The sequence below is a fragment of the Sander lucioperca genome, chromosome 9, assembly GCF_008315115.2.
Source record: "Sander lucioperca isolate FBNREF2018 chromosome 9, SLUC_FBN_1.2, whole genome shotgun sequence".
NCBI classification, from domain to species: Eukaryota; Metazoa; Chordata; class Actinopteri; order Perciformes; family Percidae; genus Sander; species Sander lucioperca.
In genome coordinates, this window is record NC_050181.1 from 39,320,872 (window position 1) to 39,340,871 (window position 20,000).

The window sequence follows — 20,000 nt, forward strand, 5'->3', positions numbered from 1 at the left end:
TGTGAAAAGGTAGCCTACACAACCTTATTTAACAGTAATTTAGTTTTACTGTGAACCGTCACAGGAAGTGCTTTTATTTTGAAGTAGGCTACACGGAAGTTGTCTGTTGTGTAGCTACTCTTGCTAGCTTACTGAGAAGCAACATGTCCGTCAGACTCAAGTTGTTCACTTTCTTGTTTGTAAAACTGCAACATATTGAACAGTAAATGGTCACAGTAAAAGACAAGCGCTTTTGGTCGTCATTCGGAGCCATTCCACTACAGGCAGAGTTACTCTCCACGGCTGATAAAATGTAATGATATTTACGTGTAGCAAGCCTCAACATTAATTCCCGACATGTTTATATCTGTCAGCCGCTGACGTACCGTCACCTGTTGGGACATACATGCTGTCCGTACCGTCACCTGTTGGGACACACATGCTGTCCGTACCGTCACCTGTTGGGACACACATGCTGTCCGTACCGTCACCTGTTGGGACATACATGCTGTCCATACCGTCACCTGTTGGGACATACATGCTGACGTACCATCACCTGTTGGGACATACATGCTGTCCATACCGTCACCTGTTGGGACATACATGCTGACGTATCGTCACCTGTTGGGACATACATGCTGACGTACCATCACCTGTTGGGACATACATGCTGTCCGTACCGTCACCTGTTGGGACATACATGCTGTCCGTACCGTCACCTGTTGGGACATACATGCTGACGTATCGTCACCTGTTGGGACATACATGCTGACGTACCGTCACCTGTTGGGACATACATGCTGTCCGTACCGTCACCTGTTGGGACATACATGCTGTCCGTACCGTCACCTGTTGGGACATACATGCTGTCCATACCGTTACCTGTTGGGACATACATGCTGACGTACCGTCACCTGTTGGGACATACATGCTGTCCATACCGTCACCTGTTGGGACATACATGCTGTCCGTACCGTCACCTGTTGGGACATACATGCTGTCCCTACCGTCACCTGTTGGGACATACATGCTGTCCGTACCGTCACCTGTTGGGACATACATGCTGACGTACCGTCACCTGTTGGGACATACATGCTGTCCGTACCGTCACCTGTTGGGACATACATGCTGTCCGTACCGTCTCTGGTTCTGGTTCTGGCCACGGGAACAGAAACAGGACAGCTCACTTCAACGCAGCGTAATAACTCCTGAAAATGTCCATATCGCAAATGTATCATCTCAACCATCAAATACAGCGACAGGAAAATAATACGGCTTTTTCTTTCCTGTGAACAAATGTGTCGTTGTTGGTGAATTCTTAAAAAAACAATGCACCACTAAATGTTGCGTTAAAATGCGTTGTAACTCGCGTTACTGAGATTGTAACGAGTATAATATTACCGAAATTTAATTAGTAATGCGTTATATTACTGCAAAAAGGAATACATTACTGTAATTGCGTTACTCCCAACACTGGTAGGGAGGGACTGTTGTCTAGGTTAAAGTCAAGTTTTCTATTTAGTTTTTACACTGTGCTCTCATTGTATACTTTCCTTCCATTTTCATTTAGTTTCTTTTTATTTCATCTTTATTGTGTTTTTAATAATAATGTAAATCTGTATTTTTATTTGTAACCAAAAGCCGTACTAGAGACAAATGTCGAGAATTATCTTCGGCTAAAAACACTATGATCCATACATCAGATGACTGTTGAAGCTTATCTATGTTTATTTGTATCTGCCCCTATCTAAATAACCCTTTAATAATAATACGTTGTCCTGAGAAAGACATCTCAGACAATGCTAACTTTGCATTAAAAGTGTCATAATTTGCCCAATGACCCTTAATGACAACAGTCATGAACACTCAAAATTACTCCTTCATGTTCATGACATGTGTCATGTCATAATAATGACGGTGTCATGTCAGTCTTATGTACACCCCTTCTAATAAAGTGTTACCCTTATTGTTATGTAACGTAAAAGTAGTCTCCTGAAAACATCTCGCTGTGAGCTTCCAGGGCTCCATCCTGGTCTCAAAGAATCCCTGAAATGATCACGAACTGTTAACAGCTCATTATCTGGTGGAGGCACGCAATGTGTGAAAACTCCGTGTGGCCACCACGGAAAACAACGCCAATGTGAAGTCAATGAGAAGATGACGTAGCATTAAGAGCGACTACGGTAGCGAGTAGTATGAAAGGCCGAAAATCTGCATAGGGAGGTTGGTTGGGGGGGCGGACGGGTCAAACACAGGACTTTCACCAGGAGACGGGGGGTCGGGTCCCGCGGGTCACGTTTCCTAAACCCAACTGTCCCGTTGTTGTCCCGTGTGTCGTGGAAACGTAAGCCCACCCAGGACCTTTTCCTTAACTTAAGGGGCCGTTCTGTGAGATCAGGTTGGGGGCTCCGTACTGTACAAAGCAGTTCCTTAAAGACAGAAACAGTTATTTTACAGAGCAGAGACGGGAGTCAGAGTTACTAATTTACTAACTATTTTATTGACACTGAACACACCCTCGCTGCCCTGAGGCAATCACCCCCCCAGTTTGATTACTGACCAAACCAACTTTTTTATTTATTTATTAGTTTATTTGTCAGGGACAACGCAGCTCACATTATTCCATACATAATTATCACAGTCAAAGCCTTAACAACATGTGGAGATGTGTTGCATAAAAGGTTTCTAGCCAACAGGCTAATTTACCCCCCCAGTCCTGGTCAGGCCTTTCTAAAATGATAATCCAAATATTATTGTTTAAAAGAACTACATAGTGTGAGTTACACAATCATGCAGCAGATACATTATATACTGATATATTAAATCAACATTTCATAGATCCATCACCACATTACATCAGCAGTGCACTGGATGCTTTTTTTTTTTTTTACATAAAAAACATCCCAAAACAGCACAAACCCCAAGCTGCTCGCACCCGCTCACCTACACCCTCTCACCTACACCCGCTCACCTACACCCACTCACCTACACCCTCTCACCTACACCCTCTCACCTACACCCGCTCACCTACACCCTCTCACCTACACCCTCTCACCTACACCCACTCACCTACACCCTCTCACCTACACCCTCTCACCTACACCCGCTCACCTACACCCACTCACCTACACCCACTCACCTGCACCCTCTCACCTACACCCTCTCACCTACACCCACTCACCTACACCCACTCACCTACACCCTCTCACCTACACCCTCTCACCTACACCCACTCACCTACACCCACTCACCTACACCCACTCACCTACACCCTCTCACCTACACCCACTCACCTACACCCTCTCACCTACACCCTCTCACCTACACCCACTCACCTACACCCACTCACCTACACCCTCTCACCTACACCCTCTCACCTACACCCACTCACCTACACCCTCTCACCTACACCCGCTCACCTACACCCTCTCACCTACACCCACTCACCTACACCCTCTCACCTACACCCTCTCACCTACACCCGCTCACCTACACCCTCTCACCTACACCCACTCACCTACACCCTCTCACCTACACCCTCTCACCTACACCCGCTCACCTACACCCGCTCACCTACACCCACTCACCTACACCCTCTCACCTACACCCTCTCACCTACACCCTCTCACCTACACCCTCTCACCTACACCCACTCACCTACACCCACTCACCTACACCCTCTCACCTACACCCTCTCACCTACACCCTCTCACCTACACCCGCTCACCTACACCCACTCACCTACACCCTCTCACCTACACCCTCTCACCTACACCCACTCACCTACACCCTCTCACCTACACCCACTCACCCACTCACCTACACCCGCTCACCTACACCCGCTCACCTACACCCTCTCACCTACACCCTCTCACCTACACCCGCTCACCTACACCCACTCACCTACACCCGCTCACCTACACCCTCTCACCTACACCCGCTCACCTACACCCGCCCACCTACACCCGCTCACCTACACCCACTCACCTACACCCTCTCACCTACACCCACTCACCTACACCCTCTCACCTACACCCTCTCACCTACACCCGCTCACCTACACCCGCTCACCTACACCCACTCACCTACACCCTCTCACCTACACCCTCTCACCTACACCCACTCACCTACACCCTCTCACCTACACCCGCTCACCTACACCCGCTCACCTACACCCTCTCACCTACACCCTCTCACCTACACCCGCTCACCTACACCCACTCACCCACTCACCTACACCCGCTCACCTACACCCTCTCACCTACACCCTCTCACCTACACCCGCTCACCTACACCCGCTCACCTACACCCTCTCACCTACACCCGCTCACCTACACCCTCTCACCTACACCCGCTCACCTACACCCGCTCACCTACACCCTCTCACCTACACCCGCTCACCTACACCCGCTCACCTACACCCACTCACCCACTCACCTACACCCTCTCACCTACACCTGCTCACCTACACCCTCTCACCTACACCCGCTCACCTACACCCGCTCACCTACACCCGCTCACCTACACCCTCTCACCTACACCCACTCACCTACACCCGCTCACCTACACCCACTCACCTACACCCACTCACCTACACCCGCTCACCTACACCCACTCACCTACATCCACTCACCCACTCACCTACACCCACTCACCTACATCCACTCACCTACACCCGCTCACCCACTCACCTACACCCGCTCACCTACACCCACTCACCTACACCCACTCACCCACTCACCTACACCCACTCACCTACACCCGCTCACCTACACCCACTCACCTACACCCACTCACCCACTCACCCACTCACCTACACCCACTCACCTACAACCTCTCACCTACACCTACTCACCTACACCCGCTCATCTACACCCGCTCACCTACACCCGCTCACCTACACCCACTCACCTACACCCGCTCACCTACACCTACTCACCTACACCCGCTCACCTACACCCACTCATCTACACCCGCTCACCTACACCCGCTCATCTACACCCGCTCACCTACACCCACTCACCTACACCCACTCACCTACACCCGCTCACCTACACCCTCTCACCTACACCCGCTCACCTACACCCCCTCACCTACACCCTCTCACCTACACCCGCTCACCTACACCCGCTCACCTACACCCGCTCACCTACACCCGCTCACCTACACCCACTCACCTACACCCGCTCACCTACAGCCACTCACCTACACCCGCTCACCTACACCCGCTCACCTACACCCACTCACCTACATCCACTCACCCACTCACCTACACCCACTCACCTACATCCACTCACCTACACCCGCTCACCCACTCACCTACACCCACTCACCTACACCCGCTCACCTACACCCGCTCACCTACACCCACTCACCTACACCCACTCACCCACTCACCTACACCCACTCACCTACACCCGCTCACCTACACCCACTCACCTACACCCACTCACCTACACCCACTCACCCACTCACCTACACCCACTCACCTACACCCGCTCACCTACACCCACTCACCTACACCCGCTCACCTACACCCACTCACCTACACCCACTCACCCACTCACCTACACCCACTCACCTACACCCTCTCACCTACACCCGCTCACCTACACCCACTCACCCACTCACCTACACCCTCTCACCTACACCCGCTCACCTACACCTACTCACCTACACCCGCTCACCTACACCCGCTCACCTACACCCGCTCATCTACACCCACTCACCTACACCCGCTCACCTACACCCGCTCACCTACACCCTCTCACCTACACCCACTCACCTACACCCGCTCACCTACACCCGCTCACCTACACCCGCTCACCTACACCCACTCACCCACTCACCTACACCCACTCACCTACACCCGCTCACCTACACCCGCTCACCTACACCCACTCACTCACCTACACCCACTCACCTACACCCGCTCACCTACACCCACTCACCTACACCCGCCCTGATAGTGAGGGGCCTGGACTGCTACATGTTTAGCTCCCAGACCCAGACCCTGCCCACGGGGGGGAACCTTTGCAGCCATGCACAAACAGCCAGGCATCTAGCACAGACAATACATTACAACAGGGACAATGGAGTGTGTACATGTGTGTGTGTACGTGCACCTGCTCCTGCATTTATGGGCCTGACTCAATGGCTCCATGTTTGGTTTTCTTTCAGCCAGTGTTTCCCCTTCCAATTAAATGTTTTCTGTTCAGTTTGTGTTTTTATTTCAGTTGGTAAATAATTCCAAAAATGGGTCCCTATCACTGAAAAACATGACTGGCCGAAAATGGTTTTGGCTCTGCTATGATTCTAACTGAAGAACTGACATTTGGTATTGAATTACGAGGCATTTTTAAATACTCGATACTATGGAGGCAATTCAATCAGAGCCTGAAAGTATCTGAGTTCAGTACCGAGCCCTATTACAGTTTTTTCCAACTGCTTACACACTAAATCTTTTCATGTCACACCATTTTTGAAACCTCTCACTCAAAGTGCAAAACTACACAGCAAATCTCCAAAACCATCAGCTATTTCTCAGCCTTTCACTCAGTTTTCAAAACACTACACACAACTCTCTACCTAAGACACAAACATCTAACAGGAAGTGACTTGCTTTCCTTTTCTAAACACAACCAATCAAAATGCTACGCTTATTTTACTTATTTATGTCATAACTGAACAGTAACCAATCACTGCTTTAGTATAGGCCTATACAGAGGTCAAAGGTCAGATTACCTGTTTTGAACAATGGATGCCAACAATAGACAGAGAGGAAGAGGACGATAACGAGGAGGAGGAGGAGGGAAGAAGAGGAAGGAGCGCCATCTCTGATGAGATCAGGGCCACACTTATTCATCATGTGATCAACCACGGATTGACCAATGAGAGAAGCCCATCTTGAGTAGCTTCACAGTGGCGTCCATACTGCATGCAGCTATCTAATGACTATTTCAGCATTACAATTCAGACTTTGTTTTGCACAAAGTGCATACAATCCCCCCCCCCGCCCCGACACACACACACACACACACACACACACACACACACACACACACACACACACATATTCTTTATTCTAAAAATGATACCTTTGGTTTCCATACGTTTGTAGTTTTGTGTTCTTGTTTCATGCTACCGTACACAACGCTGTGCTCCTCTTGAATGAATATTTTCTGTTTTACTGTAACATTACATAGTTTTTTACAAAGCACTTTCCAACCCTCTCAGCAGATTACTTTCTCTCTAGAACATTGTAAATGGAGATATAAGCCTATGAAAGACAAAGAGCTGTAGATTTAGAACAACAGTGTGTACATGGTATATCCAAAAATTACTGTTATGAAAAAATTGTCATTCGATGCAAATGCTTCATTTTAAGATGTTTATGGTATTCTGAATTCAGTATTTCATGTTGAAGGAGATGTGACGCATTTCACATTTTGTGTGTGCAGTTTTAGGAATTGTGTGTAGAGTTTTAAAAAGAGGAGACGTGTGTAAGCAGTTGGAAAAAACTGTAAAGATATATTTGATAATCAAAGAGAAGCCCCTCCCACCACCAACATCTGAAACATGGACTTCTTCTATTCCTGTTCTACAGTCACACAGACCTTCACTGGGGAAACCTTCAGTTCACCCAGCAGAATGTTAAAGAATGGAAACATCTTCTCAGTGAAAGTGTGTGTGAAGGTGTGTATGTGTGTGTTAGTATCAGGATCAGAGAACGACAGATTTCCTCTGTTCCAGTCCAGAGTCACTCTGATCCTCTGGAGCTGCTTCTTCAACGGGAGAACAGTGTCTGGAGCTGATGGAGACAATGCTCTGTATTTACCTCTGTAGAACCATATTCTCCATAATCCAGACCGTATGTCTCTCTTCCTCTGGACAGACTCTCCTAACACACCCAGTGACCAGACTGTACTGTCTCCAACCTCAACATCCCAGCTGTGATTCCCTGAGTTAAAGCCCTCAGAGCCCAGAATAGAGTAGAGATGATCAAACCTCTCTGGATTATCAGGAAGCAGCTGTTTCTCTCCTAGTCTCACACTGGTCAGATCTTCAGTCAGGATGAGTCTTGAACCAGCAGTGTTTGGGTCCAGAACCAGAGGAGTGTAGGAGACCATGTCCTTCATCTTGTTCCAGATGTTGAAGCTCAGGTTGCCCAGGTGTTTGGCCTCGTCTATCAGAGCTCCTGAGAGCAGCTGTGGATCATCCAGCAGGGGGCGCTGCTGGACTCTTTCCACTGCAGCCTTGTAGTTGATCAGGAATGAGACGTCTTCAGCTCTCAGCTGCTCCTCTGTGGCTCTGACTGTGTCTGAAAGAGCTGCTATCTCTCTGCTCAGAGCCTCCATCTTCTCCTTCATCCTCTGACTCTTCTGCTCCTCTTCCTCCCTCAGTGCAGCCATCCTGGCCTCCTCTTCCTCTTCTAGAAACTGGTGAAGCTTCTTAAACTGATCCTTAATCTGCGTCTCTGTGCGTCGGGCCTGGACCTTCATGTGTTCTGCTGTTTGATCACACTCCTCTTTAACTTGTTCAAAAACCTTTATCTTCTTCTTTAAGGGCTCCAGAGTTTCCTGGAGTTTCTTCTTGTGTTGTCGTGCAGCTTCATCGATGGGTCTGATTATGTGGTTGGAGTGTTTTTCTGAATCTCTGCAGACGAGACACACTGGCTGCTGATGGTCCAGACAGAAGAGTTTGAGTTTCTCAGAGTGCAGACTGCAGCGAGCCTCTGAAGCTCTCTGATCTCTCTCCTGTAAGAAGGCCTCACATGCGTTCCTTAAAGCATAGTTAGGAGGTAGATCTTCCCTTGAATGTCTTCTCTTACAAACTGGACAGTCTCTGATCGGTCTATCTGTCCACCAGCTCTGCAGACAGTCTCTACAGAAGCTGTGGCTACATGACAGGATGACAGGATCTTTAAAGACTTCATAGCAGACAGGACAGCAGAGATCTTGCTCTAATCTGGAAGCCATTTAGTCTCTGAGTGAAGCAGAAAACACAGCAGGCAGACAGCTCAGACACTCCCTGTTCCCTCAAACTTACTTTCACTTTCAGTCTTTGTTTTTGTAAAATCTCGATCAGTCTGTGGATTCAGCAGCTGCTTGAAGTGGTAGTGTCCCAGTATTCCCTCCTGTAGATGTCCTCTCAAAGGAAGTGCTGGTCTGAAGGGGAATCTTATCGGCCGTCTCTGTGTGTGTGTGTGTGTGTGTGTGTGTGTGTGTGTGTGTGTGTGTGTGTGTGTGTGTGTGTGTGTGTGTGTGTGTGTGTGTGTCGTCTCAGTGAGGCAGAATAACATCCTGTTTCCTTGTTCGTCTCCGGTGAGTCATGTGGAGGGCGGAGCTTTGTTATTCTAGTTTATCAGGTTGAGTTTTATTCCAGACTGATTAATAATTTCTTGTGTCTCCATCAGATACTGTAAAGTACTTCTGTCTTCGTCTTAAGTGTGTAGTTTATTAACACAACTGTTGAAGTAAAATCTCAGATAATTAATCTCAGCATGCAAACTAAAAGTGATGTTAAATGTTATAAACATGAAGCTCAGCTGGTATTGTCATGTGATCTGTGGCTGAGACGTGCCGTTGGTTGCCTAACTCATTTCCAAACTGAGAATTCTTACGTAGGAGAAAACTAAAACAAGCAGACAAACCTGCACACTCCTTAAAATCAGGTTGACCCAGAAGTATGAGGAGCCATCAGGGACATTATTCACAATTACTAAAACACTCAAACACGAGATAGCGATGTGCTTTCCTACGATGTGAAAAGAGCGTGTGAATTAAACATTAAGTTCATATTTAACTATTTTAGAACGCTGTTTACTTCATTAATGTGTTTACTGTGTTAATGGACTGAGGATGGGAGGAGGAGTCGGTATTCAGTTTCGGCAGAATCTTAACCAGTGGATTCGGTATTCGGCCGAACCCCAAAAATCTGGATTTGGTGCATCCCTAGTTAAAACACTCTTATATACACTACTGTATATGAGAGTATTTCAGTAGTGTGTGAGAGCATTTCATGTGTATGTGTGTGAGGTAATTGTAATAATTAATAATAGTTATTGTATAAGTAGTGATTGTCTGTTAATAATGTCCCTGATGGCCCACCATACTAACATGTTGAAACAGAGACTTACATAAACTTCTGTTGTAATCAGAAAAGGCGGGAAATTGGCTGGTGGCCAAAGAAGTTCACACTGAAACACAAACACAGGACTTTAGTAGTTTTGGTGCCTAAACCTAACCAAACTGCAACCGTTTCACAACATTAACTATGTGTTTAAAGCAGCCACCGTTACGGCCTCTTGGTCACACATCAGAACAGAAACATACTTCACATCTACGACCATAGACTGTATAATACTAATGGACAGAGCATGTGTCTTAATATTATACAGTCCATGTCTACAACGTGAGACAGGAGCGTCAGAGGGAGACAAGCTGGTCAAACGTTGCAAAGAAACTCACACACACTGTCTAACTTAAAATATATAAAGTTTAACAGTAGGGAACGTTTGGGTACTAGACCATCTTCAGGCTAATGGTGTTACATCCTGACAACATATCTTTTGTAGGAGGTCACTGTTTTTGTGCACCAGTTGTACATGAAATCAGGCAAACTGTAGATTCATAACATTCATTCACACATAAACACATAAAACTCAAAGTCCCAGTATGTGTTCATGTGTTTAGTTTGTAATGTGTAATGCAGCCTGCAGGAGGCGCTGGCACACATACACACCTACATCTGATATTAATATATTATTATATAATATATATTAATATCTGTTTTAAATGTTGATGAGAGAACTCAACATGATATTACACACACACACACACACACACACACACACACACACACACACACGTGTATCTCGCTGATAAAGTGTCAGTGATTTTATTTTAAAGGTACACTGTGTAGTGTTTTGAGTATTTTCTGAGCTAAAATCAATGTCTTCATTCATAAATATGTCCTCATTGGTGTAAAATGACCTCTGCCAATGATCTGACTTCTCCTCGTAAGCGAAGAATTTCTTATCTGTATTTACATCGGACGGGCACGTCCAAGGAGGCTTCCATGTCATTCCTCTATTTTGATAAACTATAATGGCTGAGAGGGACATAGAGCACTAGCCTACCTGTCTAGATAATCCACAACCCGTTTTGGTTCAGAGCCAGCATCACGTGACTGAAACCAGCTGAAACAGAGAAGGAGATCAGTGAGAGGGGCTGGTCACTGCCCTTTAGTTCCTAATGGAGGATCAGACTCATGCCGAGCCACAGGAGAAGGAATCCTCCTCGCCAAAAAAGCTAAAATTGGAAGACATGTTGTCATAGCTTCTTGGTACATAACGGCTACCGTAGGTGCAACACACGTTTGAAAAAGCGAGGCGCTAGAGAGACCTATTGGTTTGAATACTAAATACTATTTCACCACTAGACGGGAGAAACTCCTCCACAGTTGGACCTTTAAAGGAGTTTTAATATCTTCATCAGCGACGTCATCTCTCTTCTTCTGTGAGATCGTCTCGCTACATCTGTTAAAACAATCTAAATAGTTTAATATCTGTGTATTATTATTATTATTATTATTATTATTATTATTATTATTATTATTACGGTTATCCCTTTAATTTGTCGTTAAGCCGGCGCGTCTCAGATGTTCTACCAAACGAACGGTGAGCGGCGACGCTGTGTGACGAAGGAATGAGTCCCGACCTTCCAGTCTGGAGGATCATCAGACAGATGTAGAGACAGACAGCTGTAGAGACAGACAGATGTAGACAGACAGCTGTAGAGACAGACAGCTGTAGAGACAGACAGATGTAGACAGACAGCTGTAGAGACAGACAGATGTAGAGACAGACAGATGTAGACAGACAGATGTAGAGATAGACAGATGTAGAGACAGACAGATGTAGAGACAGACAGATGTAGAGACAGACAGATGTAGACAGACAGCTGTAGAGACAGACAGATGTAGAGACAGACAGATGTAGACAGACAGATGTAGAGACAGACAGATGTAGAGACAGACAGCTGTAGAGACAGACAGATGTAGACAGACAGCTGTAGAGACAGACAGATGTAGAGACAGACAGATGTAGACAGACAGATGTAGAGACAGACAGATGTAGAGATAGACAGATGTAGAGACAGACAGATGTAGAGACAGACAGATGTAGAGATAGACAGATGTAGACAGACAGATGTAGACAGACAGATGTAGAGACAGACAGCTGTAGAGACAGACAGATGTAGAGACAGACAGATATAGAGACAGACAGCTGTAGAGACAGACAGATGTAGAGACAGACAGATGTAGAGACAGACAGCTGTAGAGACAGACTGATGTAGAGACAGACAGATGTAGAGACAGACAGATGTAGACAGACAGCTGTAGAGACAGACAGATGTAGAGACAGACAGCTGTAGAGACAGACAGATGTAGAGACAGACAGATGTAGACAGACAGATGTAGACAGACAGATGTAGAGACAGACAGATGTAGAGACAGACAGATGTAGACAGACAGATGTAGAGACAGACAGATGTAGAGACAGACAGATGTAGACAGACAGATGTAGAGACAGACAGATGTAGAGACAGACAGATGTAGAAACAGACAGCTGTAGAGACAGATGTAGTCAGACAGATGTAGAGACAGACAGATGTAGACAGACAGATGTAGAGACAGACAGCTGTAGAGACAGACAGATGTAGAGACAGACAGCTGTAGAGACAGACAGATGTAGACAGACAGATGTAGAGACAGACAGATGTAAAGACAGACAGCTGTAGAGACAGACAGATGTAGAGACAGACAGATGTAGACAGACAGATGTAGAGACAGACAGATGTAGAGACAGACAGCTGTAGAGACAGACAGATGTAGACAGACAGCTGTAGAGACAGACAGATGTAGAGACAGACAGATGTAGACAGACAGATGTAGAGACAGACAGATGTAGACAGACAGATGTAGACAGACAGATGTAGAGACAGACAGCTGTAGAGACAGACAGCTGTAGAGACAGACAGATGTAGAGACAGACAGATGTAGAGACAGACAGATGTAGACAGACAGCTGTAGAGACAGACAGATGTAGAGACAGACAGCTGTAGAGACAGACAGATGTAGAGACAGACAGATGTAGACAGACAGATGTAGACAGACAGATGTAGAGACAGACAGATGTAGAGACAGACAGATGTAGACAGACAGATGTAGAGACAGACAGATGTAGAGACAGACAGATGTAGACAGACAGATGTAGAGACAGACAGATGTAGAGACAGACAGATGTAGAGACAGACAGATGTAGACTGACAGATGTAGAGACAGACAGATGTAGAGACAGACAGCTGTAGAGACAGATGTAGACAGACAGATGTAGACAGAAGGATGTAGAGACAGACAGCTGTAGAGACAGACAGCTGTAGAGACAGATGTAGACAGACAGATGTAGAGACAGACAGATGTAGACAGACAGATGTAGAGACAGACAGCTGTAGAGACAGACAGATGTAGAGACAGACAGCTGTAGAGACAGACAGATGTAGAGACAGACAGATGTAGAGACAGACAGATGTAAAGACAGACAGCTGTAGAGACAGACAGATGTAGAGACAGACAGCTGTAGAGACAGACAGATGTAGACAGACAGATGTAGAGACAGACAGATGTAGAGACAGACAGCTGTAGAGACAGATGTAGACAGACAGATGTAGAGACAGACAGCTGTAGAGACAGATGTAGACAGACAGCTGTAGAGACAGATGTAGACAGACAGATGTAGAGACAGACAGATGTAGACAGACAGCTGTAGAGACAGATGTAGACAGACAGATGTAGAGACAGACAGCTGTAGAGACAGATGTAGACAGACAGATGTAGACAGACAGATGTAGAGACAGACAGCTGTAGAGACAGACAGATGTAGAGACAGACAGCTGTAGAGACAGACAGATGTAGAGACAGACAGCTGTAGAGACAGACAGCTGTAGAGACAGACAGATGTAGACAGACAGCTGTAGAGACAGACAGCTGTAGAGACAGACAGCTGTAGAGACAGACAGATGTAGAGACAGACAGCTGTAGAGACAGACAGATGTAGACAGACAGCTGTAGAGACAGACAGATGTAAAGACAGACAGCTGTAGAGACAGACAGATGTAGAGACAGACAGCTGTAGAGACAGACAGATGTAGACAGACAGCTGTAGAGACAGATGTAGACAGACAGATGTAGAGACAGACAGCTGTAGAGACAGATGTAGACAGACATCTGTAGAGACAGATGTAGACAGACAGATGTAGAGACAGACAGATGTAGACAGACAGCTGTAGAGACAGATGTAGACAGACAGATGTAGAGACAGACAGCTGTAGAGACAGATGTAGACAGACAGATGTAGACAGACAGATGTAGACAGACAGATGTAGAGACAGACAGCTGTAGAGACAGACAGATGTAGAGACAGACAGATGTAGAGACAGACAGCTGTAGAGACAGACAGATGTAGAGACAGACAGCTGTAGAGACAGACAGCTGTAGAGACAGACAGATGTAGACAGACAGCTGTAGAGACAGACAGCTGTAGAGACAGACAGCTGTAGAGACAGACAGATGTAGACAGACAGCTGTAGAGACAGACAGCTGTAGAGACAGACAGCTGTAGAGACAGACAGATGTAGACAGACAGCTGTAGAGACAGACAGCTGTAGAGACAGACAGCTGTAGAGACAGACAGATGTAGAGACAGACAGCTGTAGAGACAGACAGATGTAGACAGACAGCTGTAGAGACAGACAGATGTAAAGACAGACAGCTGTAGAGACAGACAGATGTAGAGACAGACAGCTGTAGAGACAGACAGATGTAGACAGACAGCTGTAGAGACAGATGTAGACAGACAGATGTAGAGACAGACAGATGTAGAGACAGATGTAGACAGACAGCTGTAGAGACAGACAGCTGTAGAGACAGACAGCTGTAGAGATGTGAAAGAGGAGTATCAGGTTCCCCGGGGCGGTAACGCTCCTACAACAACAGATGAAGGCAGGGTTCATACGCAGTTACAGCCCATGGTGCAGGGTTATTTTCTAATGAATTTGTACAATTTGCTTGTTGGTAATAAACATTTAAACTGTTAACCAACAACATCAAATACAATAGATATCACAAAACGGAATAAAATACGAAAAAGTAGTACTATTTTACAGCGGTTTGCAATGATTCTCTTTTCCCCCACAATGCATTGCATTACGTCACGTTGGGGAGACGACAGACGAAAGCCCCGTCTCTGTTCACTGTCTATGGTCTCGGTCTGTGCCACTGGTCTCTGTTCCCTGTCTATGGTCTCGGTCTGTGCCACTGGTCTCTGTTCACTGTCTATGGTCTCGGTCTGGGCCACTGGTCTCTGTTCACTGTCTATGGTCTCGGTCTGTGCCACTGGTCTCTGTTCACTGTCTATGGTCTCGGTCTGGGCCACTGGTCTCTGTTCACTGTCTATGGTCTCGGTCTGTGCCACTGGTCTCTGGTCACTGTCTATGGTCCTGATCTGTGCCACTGGTCTCTGTTCACTGTCTATGGTCTCGGTCTGTGCCACTGGTCTCTGTTCACTGTCTATGGTCTCGGTCTGTGCCACTGGTCTCTGTTCACTGTCTATGGTCTCGGTCGGTGCCACTGGTCTCTGTTCACTGTCTATGGTCTCGGTCTGTGCCACTGGTCTCTGTTCACTGTCTATGGTCCTGATCTGTGCCACTGGTCTCTGGTCACTGTCTATGGTCTCGGTCTGTGCCACTGGTCTCTGGTCACTGTCTATGGTCCTGATCTGTGCCACTGGTCTCTGTTCACTGTCTATGGTCTCGGTCTGTGCCACTGGTCTCTGTTCACTGTCTATGGTCTCGGTCTGTGCCACTGGTCTCTGTTCACTGTCTATGGTCTCGGTCTGTGCCACTGGTCTCTGTTCACTGTCTATGGTCTCGGTCTGTGCCACTGGTCTCTGTTCACTGTCTATGGTCCTGATCTGTGCCACTGGTCTCTGGTCACTGTCTATGGTCTCGGTCTGTGCCACTGGTCTCTGTTCACTGTCTATGGTCTCGGTCTGTGCCACTGGTCTCTGGTCACTGTCAATGGTCTCGGACTGTGCCACTGGTCTCTGTTCCCTGTCTATGGTCTCGGTCTGTGCCACTGGTCTCTGTTCACTGTCTATGGTCTCGGTCTGTGCCACTGGTCTCTGTTCACTGTCTATGGTCTCGGTCTGTGCCACTGGTCTCTGTTCACTGTCTATGGTCCTGATCTTTGCCACTGGTCTCTGGTCACTGTCTATGGTCTCGGTCTGTGCCACTGGTCTCTGTTCCCTGTCTATGGTCTCGGTCTGTGCCACTGGTCTCTGTTCACTGTCTATGGTCTCGGTCTGTGCCACTGGTGTTGCAAAATATGGCTTTTGGTCTCGACCGAGTCCACGTGTCTTTATTATGTGTATAATAATATTGGAGGGGAAGTGAAACACAGCTTGGACGGGGATGCTGTTCGGCTTTTCACAAGTTTAGACAGCTAGCTACGCCGATGTTTGCTAACGTTAGCGCAACAGCGTTAGCCTAGACTGCTAGCTAGGTAAATATTACGTCTGCCTTCCTATTTATCTGCAACATAAGACATGTGGCGTTAGTGCTCCTTTTGTACCATCATTTTATTGAATGAAATGTTAAGCTTTGCTCCTACGAGATGGGTGTTGCGAGCAGTTAGCTACATACAAAGCTAACTGGCTATAGTTAGCCTGTATGCTAGCGGAATTAGCTAACGTTAAGTAACCAGCCAGCAACTTCGGCAATCGGCAGTAGTTTCGGTAAGCTAACCACGAGAGTATTGCCGCCCACAATCAACCTCTGCTGCTAAAAGCAGTCAACCTGCAGTGATGTTTGAAATAGAGACGCTTGTGGATGTGTTAGCTGTCGTGGTTAGCTCGCCGGAACTACTGCTGAAGCTGCTGGCTGGCTACGCAACGTTAGCTAATTCCGCTAGCACAGGCTAACTATAGCCAGTTAACTTTGTGTGTAACGTAGCTAACAAAAACCCACCCATCTCGTAGGAGCGAAGCTTAACATTTCTTTCAATACAATGATGGTACAAAAGGAGCACTAACGCCACATGTCTTATGTTGACAACGTGGACGCAGATATAGGAAACTCCGAAGGCAGTCGTAATATTTACCTAGCCGTCTAGGCTAACGCTGTTGCGCTAACGTTAGCAAAACATCGGCGTAGCTTTAGCTAGCTGTCTAAACTTGTGAAAAGCCGAACAGCATCCCCATCCAAGTAATAAATAAACACTAGGCAAATATGTTGTTACTGGAGCTAGTAGGGTCCATCAAAACGTGAGATATCTAATCAAAATGTGTTTACAACGTCGGGGGATTTCACAGGTGGGACTGACTGGCAAGTTAGCCCATAGCTAGCATGATGCCTTCTATTTCTAGATCTAGATAGATTACCAGAACTTATCTGAACTAACAACATGATCACTGTCACTAAATATAAAGAAAACATTGACTTTCACTCGGTGCTATTCACTGACAGTAAAAACACCTCTTCCTCATCCCAGTCAGTCACCATAGTTCTAGTACTAGGCTGGTACACAGTCACCATAGTTCTAGTACTAGACTGATACACAGTCACCATAGTTCTAGTACTAGGCTGGTACACAGTCACCATAGTTCTAGTACTAGGCTGATACACAGTCACCATAGTTCTAGTACTAGGCTGAGACAGTAACTATAGTTCTAGTACTAGGCTGAGACACAGTCACCATAGTTCTAGTACTAGGCTGATACACAGTCACCATAGTTCTAGTACTAGGCTGATACACAGTCACCATAGTTCTAGTACTAGGCTGATACACAGTCACCATAGTTCTAGTACTAGACTGATACACAGTCACCATAGTTCTAGTACTAGACTGATACACAGTCACCATAGTTCTAGTACTAGGCTGATACAGTCACCATAGTTCTAGTACTAGACTGATATACAGTCACCATAGTTCTAGTACTAGGCTGATACACAGTCACCATAGTTCTAGTACTAGGCTGATACACAGTCACCATAGTTCTAGTACTAGACTGATATACAGTCACCATAGTTCTAGTACTAGGCTGATACACAGTCACCATAGTTCTAGTACTAGACTGATATACAGTCACCATAGTTCTAGTACTAGGCTGATACACAGTCACCATAGTTCTAGTACTAGGCTGATACAGTCACCATAGTTCTAGTACTAGGCTGAAGCACAGTCACCATAGTTCTAGTACTAGGCTGGTACACAGTCACCATAGTTCTAGTACTAGGCTGATACAGTCACCATAGTTCTAGTACTAGGCTGGTACACAGTCACCATAGTTCTAGTACTAGACTGATATACAGTCACCATAGTTCTAGTACTAGGCTGATACAGTCACCATAGTTCTAGTACTAGGCTGATACACAGTCACCATAGTTCTAGTACTAGGCTGAGGCACAGTCACCATAGTTCTAGTACTAGGCTGAGGCACAGTCACCATAGTTCTAGTACTAGGCTGAGGCACAGTCACCATAGTTCTAGTACTAGGCTGATACACAGTCACCATAGTTCTAGTACTAGACTGATATACAGTCACCATAGTTCTAGTACTAGGCTGATACACAGTCACTATAGTTCTAGTACTAGGCTGATACACAGTCACCATAGTTCTAGTACTAGACTGATATACAGTCACCATAGTTCTAGTACTAGACTGATACACAGTCACCATAGTTCTAGTACTAGGCTGATACACAGTCACCATAGTTCTAGTACTAGACTGAGGCACGTCTCCCCAACGTGACGTCATTACCGAATTGCGTTAAAAAACCCACTAAATGACTAAAACTGTAAAAACTGGCCTTTAACACTATTTGGATGATATATGTTGAGTACTTTATGTACCTATTAATCAACAGTGGTGGTTAACCTGCAACATGGGCTTTAAATATGACTTTTTGGCAAATTCCCATGACTTTGTATTCCTGAAAATGTCAGTTGACATTATACAGTAAGAAAAGAAATCTGTGATAAAGTTTCCCCTCAGAGGTTAAACATCACATGAATGATGTATGTGGTTCATAGTGGGAGTCGTGATATCACTCCCCAAATATAACGGTGAGGTTAGGACGACGTGAAATACATTTATTAATCACATATTATTATGCCGTTAAAAAAACTATTCCTTGACTTTTCCAAAACCTCTCCAGGCCTGGACTTTACATTTTTCAAATTCCATAACTTTTCCAGGTTTGTTTCACAACGTATGAACCCTGTAAAGAAGATCTGAAGAAACGTTACCTCACCCTAAATCAATTATATATATATATATATATATATATATATATATACATATATATATATATAACATATAAAGATACCTCACTGTAGTTCATCACGTCAGATTCCACCAAGAAAAAGAACAAGATGATCTGAAGATGATTACACGTTTATTAAAAGTTTCTCTACAAACTCAATCAAAACAGGAAGTCCTTAGAGACAGACAGGAAGTCCTCATTTGCCTTTCTTCATCTTGGACACCCTCTCTTTCCTTTTCTTCACGTGTTTGGGTACTTTGTTTTTTCTCTTCTCTCTCTGAGCTTCTTTCACCATCTTCTTCTTCTCCTGAAACAACAAAACATTTTCCGTTACACAATCTAACTCTTTAGCGTGCTGATAGGCCGGCAGCGTCGCAGAGTAACGTGTGCCGAGCGGACAGAGAGCAGCGTAACGTCTGCAGAGAGGACAGAGAGCAGCGTAACGTGTGCAGAGATGACAGAGAGCAGCGTAACGTCTGCAGAGTGGACAGAGAGCAGCGTAACGTGTGCAGAGAGGACAGAGAGCAGCGTAACGTGTGCAGAGAGGAGCGTAACGTGTGCAGAGCGGACAGAGAGCAGCGTAATGTCTGCAGAGAGGACAGAGAGCAGCGTAACGTGTGCAGAGATGACAGAGAG

At 46.1% G+C, this 20,000-nt stretch overlaps 2 protein-coding genes and 1 pseudogene across 2 annotated transcripts in view; all 3 read right to left on the bottom strand.

Annotated features, from left to right (window-relative positions):
• The window catches only part of LOC118495952, a 21,118-nt pseudogene extending 15,230 nt beyond the window's left edge, over window positions 1-5,888 (bottom strand).
• A 1,680-nt stretch (window positions 5,889-7,568) lies between these two features.
• On the bottom strand, window positions 7,569-9,045 carry LOC116065596 (nuclear factor 7, ovary-like). Its single transcript, XM_036005685.1, has one exon. It carries the CDS (start codon window positions 8,955-8,957, stop codon window positions 7,569-7,571), a length of 1,389 nt encoding a protein of 462 aa, XP_035861578.1. The 5' UTR covers window positions 8,958-9,045.
• Window positions 9,046-19,513: 10,468 nt separating this feature from the next.
• The window catches only part of LOC118495951 (serine/threonine-protein kinase RIO1-like), a 7,802-nt gene continuing 7,315 nt past the window's right edge, over window positions 19,514-20,000 (bottom strand). The window contains exon 7 of the mRNA XM_036005657.1: window positions 19,514-19,671. Coding sequence (XP_035861550.1) covers window positions 19,561-19,671 — 111 coding nt within the window. The 3' untranslated portion in view covers window positions 19,514-19,560. The remainder of the gene's footprint in view (window positions 19,672-20,000) is intronic.